Source organism: Micropterus dolomieu, linkage group LG22 (assembly GCF_021292245.1).
Source record: "Micropterus dolomieu isolate WLL.071019.BEF.003 ecotype Adirondacks linkage group LG22, ASM2129224v1, whole genome shotgun sequence".
Classification (NCBI taxonomy): domain Eukaryota; kingdom Metazoa; phylum Chordata; class Actinopteri; order Centrarchiformes; family Centrarchidae; genus Micropterus; species Micropterus dolomieu.
In genome coordinates, this window is record NC_060171.1 from 2,710,037 (window position 1) to 2,719,848 (window position 9,812).

General features: G+C 50.7%; 1 protein-coding gene across 1 annotated transcript in view; it reads right to left on the reverse strand.

Annotated features, from left to right (window-relative positions):
* LOC123961522 (transcription initiation factor TFIID subunit 4-like) overlaps positions 1–9,091 on the reverse strand; it is a 19,668-nt gene extending 10,577 nt beyond the window's left edge. Inside the window, exons 1-10 of the mRNA XM_046036992.1 lie at positions 7,766–9,091; positions 5,899–6,065; positions 5,374–5,445; positions 3,909–4,094; positions 3,708–3,830; positions 3,541–3,630; positions 2,252–2,440; positions 1,963–2,038; positions 1,713–1,821; positions 842–909 (exon numbers count right to left, since the gene is read on the reverse strand). Of these exons, the coding sequence (XP_045892948.1) occupies positions 842–909; positions 1,713–1,821; positions 1,963–2,038; positions 2,252–2,440; positions 3,541–3,630; positions 3,708–3,830; positions 3,909–4,094; positions 5,374–5,445; positions 5,899–6,065; positions 7,766–8,924 (2,239 nt within the window). The 5' untranslated portion in view covers positions 8,925–9,091. The remainder of the gene's footprint in view (positions 1–841; positions 910–1,712; positions 1,822–1,962; positions 2,039–2,251; positions 2,441–3,540; positions 3,631–3,707; positions 3,831–3,908; positions 4,095–5,373; positions 5,446–5,898; positions 6,066–7,765) is intronic.
* Between the last annotated feature and the right edge of the window lie 721 nt (positions 9,092–9,812).

Genomic DNA, 9,812 nt, shown 5'->3' on the forward strand with positions numbered 1-9,812 from the left:
GCCACTTTTCCGCTACCTCACTACCACCTCCCAGCCACCTCTCCGCCGCCTCCCAGCCACTTTTCCGCTACCTCACTACCGCCTCCCAGCCACCTCTCCGCCGCCTCCCAGCCACTTTTCCGCTACCTCACTACCACCTCTCCGCCGCCTCCCAGCCACTTTTCCGCCACCTCACTACCACCTCTCCGCCGCCTCCCAGCCACTTTTCCGCCACCTCACTACCACCTCTCCGCCACCTCACTGCCACCTCTCCGCCACCTCACTACCACCTCTCCGCCACCTCACTACCACCTCTCCGCCACCTCACTACCACCTCTCCGCCACCTCACTACCACCTCCCAGCCACCTCACTACCACCTCCCAGCCACTTTTCCGCCACCTCCCAGCCACTTTTCCGCTACCTCACTACCACCTCCCAGCCACCTCTCCGCTGCCTCCCAGCCACTTTTCCGCTACCTCACTGCCACTTTTCCGCTACCTCACTGCCACTTTTCCGCTACCTCACTACCACCTCCCAGCCACTTTTCCGCTACCTCACTACCACCTCCCAGCCACCTCTGCGCCGCCTCCCAGCCACTTTTCCGCTACCTCACTACCACCTCCCAGCCACCTCCCAGCCACTTTTCCGCTACCTCTCCGCCACCTCCCCGCCGCCTCCCAGCCGCCTCCCAGCCGCCTCCCCGCCGCCTCCCAGCCACCTCCCAGCCACCTCCCAGCCACCTCCCCGCCGCCTCCCAGCCACTTTTCCGCTACCTCTCCGCCGCCTCCCGGCCGCCTCTCCGCTACATCTCATCTACCTCACGGCTTCCTCCAAGTTACCTCACAGCTACCTCCCACCCACCTCTCCGGTACCTCCCGGCTACCATACCACAACCTGACTGCAGCTGGATTACAGCAGCGAAGACATTTCTAATTACATTTTAGATCCTGCTGTGATCACAGGGATAAAAGGTGTTACTGTGTTCAGGTTTCCGTAAAACATCTTTCTACTTTTCTTACATTTCATTCTGTCAATTAGTTACGGCAGCGACGTACCTCCTCTTCCTGTTTATATGGGTTTTTTTGTGTTTCTATTATATCTCGTCTTAACGCCACTTCATGACGCGGCAATATGAACTGCCTTGTTGTTGAGAAAGGAACAAATAAACCTGCCATACCCATTAATAAAGTACTGATGAAAATAAAAGATGAATAAACTCCCAGTGATAGCTGTCCCTCGCCGTGTGGGACTGTGTGTCCTGATTATGACAAATATGGATGGAGCTTTTATCAGAACTGTATCCTTTATAGATCTGATATATCCCAGGATGCATCACTGAAGCCTCCAACAGTAACGAGTACATTAAGACAAATAAAGTCCTGAATGCATTTGATGTGGATAATCTAAGTTTGGATCAGAACTTGTAAGTGTGTGTGGACGGTCTGTCAGATACCAGTGTCTCTCAGCACCGTGTTCACAGGCTGCCCTCTCCTGGCTGATCTGTGAACTGCATGTAGTTTCAGTCTGGAGATCACTGACCGTGCTCCCTTTATCTAACCCATCATTTTTTATTCTACCTTCATTTCTTTCCTCATTTTATTCTGTTTTAATAGATTTGAAATTAATATATATATAATATTTTCCTTTTTTGTTGCGCTGGTCTCGTGCAAAACTCTTCAAATTATGTTTGAAAGGTGCAAAACTAATTCCTGTCAATGAGGTTATACTTCACCTGAATGTCCCGCCCCCCGGGTCACTCAGCTTCCTCTGATTGGCTTGGCCTGCCAGGTAAACAGGACTTTTGCTGATTATAGTGGGTGTGGGTGCCCTTACAAGTGTACCTGAAAAGAAAAACATCTGCTGACACGTTTTCCACGAACTCTGGAAAATTCCAAGTTAAAGAAAGTCCAATAATCTTTGCTGTGATGCCCAGAAGGTAGATCGCTGCCACCGATTGGTTGACAGCAGCACTGTGGACTCACCTTGATGTCTGAGAGTCTGGTTGAAGACAACAGGCGTTCGAGTCTGAACAGTCTGGACTAAAGCTCTGCCCGAAGACTGGGGAGGAAGACAGATTTATAGAACAACATGGGAGTTAGTTTAAGTTCTGGATGAATTGAATGTTGCAGTACAGAGTTTAAACCCGGTCAGGGTCTGAGGCCCACGCCGACGGCACATTTTACATTTTCTCACCGTTTCATGTTCAGTTTAAAATCTTTAGTAACTCAAATATTACGTCAGTGTTTCTCTCAGGCTGTTTCAGTGTCGTACCAGAGTGTTTGTATGGGGCGGGTTCAGTCTGACGGTCGTGCCGGCCGGACTGACGGGCAGCCGCGGCCTGATGGTGGCGGTGGTGACGGAGCCGGGGGCAGCCAGCGGGGGTGCGGAGGTGCTGGGGGTGGGCGTCACCAGAGACTGCTGGTTGCTGAGCAGAGACTGACGCAGGGCGGGGAGGCTTTTCTGTGGAGCAACAAGACAAGATGGCATCAGGGGTGGACAGGAAGTACTCAGATCTGCCTGAAGTACAGATACTACAGCGTAGAAATACTCAGGAAATACATGACCTTTGCTTTGGCTGGCGAGTAAAGTAAATCTACCAGAGCTACTTTAGTAAAATAAATGTCAAAATAGTTTCAGTAAAAGTACCAGCATCGAAATACACTCCAAAGTACTCATTATGCAGATTGATATGTAGGGCGGCTGAGCGAGAAACCCCCTCTGCTCCTGAAGGCGGTTGGCGTGTGACTGATTAGTTTCTGATCAGCAGTCCGCGCCATGTGACAAGAACAGAGCATTGTTACTGGATTACATTTACTCACGCATCACTTAAACGTCGCCGCCGGAGGCGCTTTCAATCCTTATACTGATTCATCCGGAATCAAACATCAGAATTCGTTAGTGGATTATATTTTGTTTTAATAAGCTGGCAGAGTCACTTTACAGATTCAGACTCATGTAGTGAAGTAAAAAGTACAACATTTCCTCTAAAATGTGTAGAAGTAACATACAAGTACCTCTGTGTGTATCTTATGACTGTGATAGGAGCTGCAGACGCCACTGAATTATATTAATAACATCTTCAATGACTGAAAAGGAGGAATTATACGTTTGTATTTAAAAAGTCCTTCTGGCAGTTACTCTGTAAAGACTAGTGCAACAGCTGTAGCAGTAAGAGAAAGAGTACTGATACTAATGGTACTACTTGTAGTCTGACAGCAGCAGAGTAGTACCACAGTAGCAATAGTAGTAGTAGTGTAATTAATACTAGCAGCTGTAGTAGTAGTCACAGTATTTATACTAACAGAAGAAGTGGAATAAGTTGAATCAAAATAAATCAGCAGCTATTTTAATTATGAATCATTAAAATGATTTTCTCAGTTTCAGCTCCTTCATGGTGCAGATCCTGGTTTAGATGATGACTCTGGATTTTGGACTGTTGATCAGACGTGTATCAGTAGTAGCGGTATTAGTAGTACTGCAGTAGTAGTAGTACTGTGTGTTAGTATCAGTATCAGTAGTAGTCGTATTAGTAGTACTGCAGCCTGTACTGCGAGCCGTACCTTGAGGAAGGGGATGAGGTAGGGCTGTGGGGAGGACTTCAGCTCAGCCTGCAGCCGAGAGGTGAACTCCTCAGGCTCGATCTTCGCATCCTGAACAAACACAAGCCGGTTAGACTGCAGGTAAAAATGACCCCTCGGGACGAAACCTGCAGGAGGAGGTCGCTTACGAGCAGGTCCTGCACCAGGGCCTTCACATTCTTGGAGGTATCTGGGGAGGGCGAGTTGTGGGACGCCAGCTTGATCAGCGTGGCGAGGAAGTTCTTGCATTTCTTCACGTTCTCCTGCATCTCCTGTTGGGGAAAGGGAGGGTCATTACTGAGCCAACGTTCTGCTGGACGTCTCTGAAACGGTCTGGAAATGTAACCGACCTGGGACACCACGTTGACTCTGCCGGGGGGCGTGGCGGCTGGCGTCGTGCTGTTAACGGGGTTGGACGTGACGCCGGCAGGCTTGGCGACAGGCGCCCCACCCGCTGTTATCACCGTCTGGGCCTTCTGAGGGGTGGTCATTTTCACCGGCACCGCGGCGCCGCCGGGGGCCACCGTGATGGCCTTCTGGGAAACGACAAACGCCATCAAGGAGAGAAACCACCAGACATAAGATATTTTAACACATGACCACAAACAGTGATGTTTATCTGACACTCTGTGCTGGAAGTACAAACTGTATAGAAAATATCCGCCGGATATGGAGGCGCAGGTTACAGAGACCACCGTGAGCCCACTAAGTCCTGGAGTCACCTGGCTAACAACAGCTCACAAGGTCCAGATTTAAAAGACTGGGCGAATGTGATGTAGCGAGGTGCTTTGGAGCGAATTAACCAGGTGAGACAAAGCGTAGTTTAGTCAAAAGGTGGCGTTTTACATGGCAGGAATAAACAAGAAGCAGAGGCTGCAGCCCAGAAACTAAACCAGTCATTCGGACCTGAGGACCACGGACCTCAGGACCACGGACCTGAGGATCAAGGACCTCAGGACCTCAGACCTCAGGATCAAGGACCTCAGACCTCAGGATCAAGGACCTCAGACCTCAGGATCAAGGACCTCAGACCTCAGGATCAAGGACCTCAGAAAACTGGGACGAGGTCAGTGGAAACAGCTGATCAGTCAAGTTGAGGTAAATGTTCGCTACGTCAGAACTTTCTCCAATTTAGCCAGTTAAAAACAAAAACAACTCAAATGTAAACAACTTTTTTGCAAAATTGACGAAGATTTTTTATTTTGCTGTTTCCATCAACCTTCCTAAAGTGATAAATGCTCATAAAATACGTTGGAAATGGAAAAACGACTTCAGTCTGTGCTCAAGAGATCTGAAGGGAGTCTGGAAGACGACGTCCCCCGGGGACATCTCTTGGACTGATATAAAGATCGGTGGCCTGTTTAGAGTTCAGTCGTTTTGTTGTGTCTGTTATTGTGGACCGGTCTCTCAAACTTATTATTTTTAATTTCCTGCACCAGGGCTTGTTCACTCCTGTAACCCTGACCTGAAGGTTTTCCTGCTGCTGTATACCAGCTATAAGGAGGGACGGGAGGGAGGGGGGGTCCTGCCCTGCCTCAATTGGCCTCACTGATGTCGGCTCTACACGGTGTTCAGGAGTCGTACAGGGGAAATCTGATGAGTCAGAAGGTGATCAGACGTTTATAATATTAGCTGATAGGATTTAATAACTCTTTTTTTTAATCGTTGTCTTTCATCATGATGGCCGTCAGGTGACAGCAGAGATACAGCGTTCACGTTACAAATCACATCTATCGGGACATGTGCTTTCACGTGTTTGACGGGACAACGCAGCGCCTCGCCGGGTGAAGGTAGAGAGCCGAGGCTGAAACACACCTGAACCGTGGTGGTGGGAGACTGAACCATTCTGGTCTGAGCAGGGGAGGCCAGGCGGACCGTCTGAGGAGCCTGCAGACAACAGGGAGGGAAAAATACACCGTTTATAATCGCAAAGCATCATGGGAAGTCTTAATATAAGCAGCTCCGAAGCTCAAAGTTCATGTAAGGACACACAAAAAAACAAACTTCCGCTGATTTTATTTATTTCTTCTCTAGTCTGGGAAAGAACTAATGCTGATTTTCAATTCATCGATTAATCTGTTGATTAATGTTTTGGTTTATAAAAAGCCCAACAATTACGTAATGTCATCAATATTTGTCCAGTGGTGTTACAGAGTGGAAACTCTTCCCTCACCAAAATACTTCTTCACATTCACACTCTAACTTTCACCCTCATGTGCAGTGAACTGCTGCAACACCTGCAGACTGAGGCTGACAGAACGCAGCAGAGTTCAGCAAAGAAACATTTCATTTGGATCAGAAATATGCAGCACCACAGACCCTGATGTGTACCAGACCCACCGTGGTAGCCGTAGTGACCCGGATGGTGGCCCCGGCCGTCGGCGTTGCAGGTCTCTGGGTGATGTTGGCCACCGTTTGGCCCTGCTGCGTCTTGGCCTGAGCCTGGGCCAGAACCTGCTGAGGGACCATCACCAGCTGACCGGTCTCCGTCCGGACCAGAACCATACCTGAGGATGAGGAAACAGCGTCAGTACCTTCATCTGACAGAAATACATGTCATTTCTAACAATAACAGGAAAATGATCAAAAAGTCCCAGTTAGTCCCGGTGTAAACCTTTAGCCCCACTGTAAACACCTTTAGCCCCACTGTAAACACCTTTAGCCTCACTGTAAACACCTTTAGCCCCACTGTAAACACCTTTAGCCCCACTGTAAAACCCTTTAGCCTCACTGTAAAAACACCTTTAGCCTCACTGTAAACACCTTTAGCCTCACTGTAAACACCTTTAGCCCCAGTGTAAACACCTTTAGCCTCACTGTAAAAACCTTTAGCCTCACTGTAAACCTTTAGCCCCAGTGTAAACACCTTTAGCCTCACTGTAAAAACCTTTAGCCTCACTGTAAACACCTTTAGCCTCACTGTAAACCTTTAGCCCCAGTGTAAACACCTTTAGCCTCACTGTAAACACCTTTAGCCCCACTGTAAACACCTTTAGCCCCACTGTAAACCTTTAGCCCCAGTGTAAACACCTTTAGCCTCACTGTAAACACCTTTAGCCTCACTGTAAACACCTTTAGCCTCACTGTAAACACCTTTAGCCCCAGTGTAAACACCTTTAGCCCCAGTGTAAACACCTTTAGCCTCACTGTAAACACCTTTAGCCTCACTGTAAACACCTTTAGCCCCAGTGTAAACACCTTTAGCCTCACTGTAAACACCTTTAGCCCCAGATTAAACATTTTCTCTCAGTGAAAACCTTTAGTCCCAGTTTGTTCATGTCTCTCACAGAGCTGGTGGTTTAACATCACTTCCTGCTGAACTGAAGTCAGGTTTAATATTTTTAATATTTCCAGCCTGACCCTGACTGGATATTGATCCGTGTGAGATGTATCGATCTTTTACGTGGCGTTTGTGGTCAGCACGTGTGAGCCCTTAAACTCGGTTCTTAAAGAATACCGACCCAGACATCAAAAGTTTCGGGGAACGTTAATGGGAACACTTGTGCTTCTGTCTTCACAGTCTGCCGTGTCCAAGACCTCAGACCTAAAACACGTTGATGCATTTGTTCCGATTCATCTAACTGTAGTTTATTAAACTTTCTGTAAATCTAATCTGTCTGAATGCTGTTTGGTCTTTTCACTAAAACAGTCAAATGTAAGATTACTGAGGAAAACTTCAACCTGTAGTTTATGAGCATGTGTTGTAGAAGAAGAAGCTGCTCTGATGGTTAAAAGTCTGACAGGACCTCAGATCCTGACCCAGAAGTCTCAAAGAAAATATTTAATCTGCTGCAACACAGACTAGGTTTAAGTTGTGACTGTTTCCTACAAACAAAGATGGCCGCTGGAGATTTTAAAGGTTTCCAATTGAACAAACCGAACATCTCTCTCATGTTTGTCTCGTGTTCAGACGGATCCGCCACCTGGAGATAGGAAACAACTTAAAACTGGTGTTTGTGTTGCAGCAGACTGAATATGTTAATCCAGATGTTTAGAGTCACTGAGGACTGTGGGAAAACCTTCACAGAAACAGGAAGTGATGTTAAACCAGCTCCTGGGTGAACCTGATGTTGAGAGTCTGGGAACACATGAGGAACAAACCGGGTCTACGGTGACCTGGGAACACATGAGGAACAAACCGGGTATACGGGGACACCCAACAGGTGACCCGGTCTCAGGTGAACGGGTCATTGTTGTGTTTGCTCACCAGGCGGCATGCTGAACCCGGGGGGCAGCTGGATGGTGGTCTGCTGCTGAGGTCGGACCGCCAGAGTCTGTTGAGGAGCCGCCGGCCTGGGGGAGCTCGCCACCAGCCCGGGTCTCTGCTGCTGGATGGAGGTGGCCACCACGGGGGCGCCCGGCGGCCTCACCATGGCCACCGTAGACTGGCCCAACCCGTTCACCGCAGGCTTCCCCCCGGCCAGGGTGACAGCAGCTGTACTGGTCCCGGTCTGAGTCTGGCTGACGGGGGACTGGACTGCAGCAGGCGGAGGGGTACTTGCCAGGATCACAGAGTTCCCGGACACAGGCTGGCTCTGAACCAGCATCTTGGTGTGCATCAGAGGGTTGCTGTGGTTCACGACCTGAGAGCTGGAGGCTGGGGCGCCCTGGGTCACCAGCTGGACCCCCTTAGGGTCCACCCCGTTCTGGGTGGCCACCGGGCTCGGGTGCCTCTGCAGAGCCACGCCGGGAGACGCCACGGAGGACTGAGGTACAGGAAAGGTGGGCTGTGAAGCCATGGAGGCGATGATGGTGGACCCGCCGGCGCTGACAGAACTTATCACGGTGCCGGTCCCGGCTGCTGGGGGGGCAGCGGGAGAGTTCACCAACTTTGCAGCTCCGGAGCTGCCGTTTAAACTTTGTAATCCCGGAGAGCCGGTCCTGACCGCCTCCGCCGCGGGAGCCGCGCTCGGACTCAGGACGGCAGCCCGGTGGAAGCTAACAGCAGCCGCGGACTGAGTGGTCAAAGTTACGGGTCCGGGTCCCGGAGGAACCGCGGGAGGAGAAGCTCCAACTGTTCCCAGACCAGCTCCGGCGGGTATCACGGCCCCGGCGGCGGCCGTAGAGGAGGTAGAGGAGGCGAGGGCTTTACCGGAGAGCGGCTCATTAGCGCCCGGTTCCTGGTCTAAACCCGCTTTCGGATGCCCTTGTTGCGGCGGATCCAGAGACCCCACCGGATCGCGCACTTTCCCTGAGAACGGACCGGCCGCCGGAGGAGCTGCCTCCCGTTTCCCGTCGGAATAAGAAGCCGCGGGAGCCTTTCGGTCGCCGAGTTGTGATTCCAGAGAGCCAACTAGGTCGCTAACTGCTTTCTCATCCACCTGGGTGAAGAGCATGTCCTCCAGTGGGTCGGAGGCTCCCGCCATCTTTGATGTCGGACCGTTGTGCAAATCGTATTTTAGAATGTACGCATGCGCGGAGGATCCGTGTTGTTTTCGAGCATAGAAATAGAACACGTAGATCACCTGAGGCGCCAGGTCCAGCCACAGATCCAGTTTCAGGTCCAGGTTCAAGTACAGGTACAGGTTCAGGTCCAGCTACAAGTCCAGGAACAGGTACAGGTCTAGGTCCAGCTACAGATCCAGGTTCAGGGCCAGCTACAGGTCCACGTCCAAGTACAGGTCCAGGTCCAGGTCCAGCTACAGATCCAGGTCCAGGTCCAGCTACAATTCCAGGTTCCGGTCCAGCTCCAGGTACAAGTACAGGTTCCGGTCCAGCTACAGGTCCACGTCCAAGTACAGGTCCAGGTCCAGGTCCAGCTACAATTCCAGGTTCCGGTCCAGCTACAGGTACAAGTCCAGGTTCCGGTCCAGCTACAGGTCCACGTCCAAGTACAGGTCCAGGTCCAGGTCCAGCTACAAGTCCAGGTACAAGTACAGGTCCAGGTCCAGGTCCAGCTTCAAACACTGGTACAAGTACAGGTACAGGTACAGCTACAGGTACAAGTACAGGTCCAGGTCTAGGTCCAGCTACAGATCCAGGTTCAGGGCCAGGTACAAGTCCAGGTACAGGTCCAGCTACAGGTCCACGTCCAAGTACAGGTCCAGGTCCAGGTCCAGCTACAATTCCAGGTTCCGGTCCAGCTCCAGGTACAAGTACAGGTTCCGGTCCAGCTACAGGTCCACGTCCAAGTACAGGTCCAGGTCCAGGTCCAGCTACAATTCCAGGTTCCGGTCCAGCTACAGGTACAAGTCCAGGTTCCGGTCCAGCTACAGGTCCACGTCCAAGTACAGGTCCAGGTCCAGGTCCAGCTA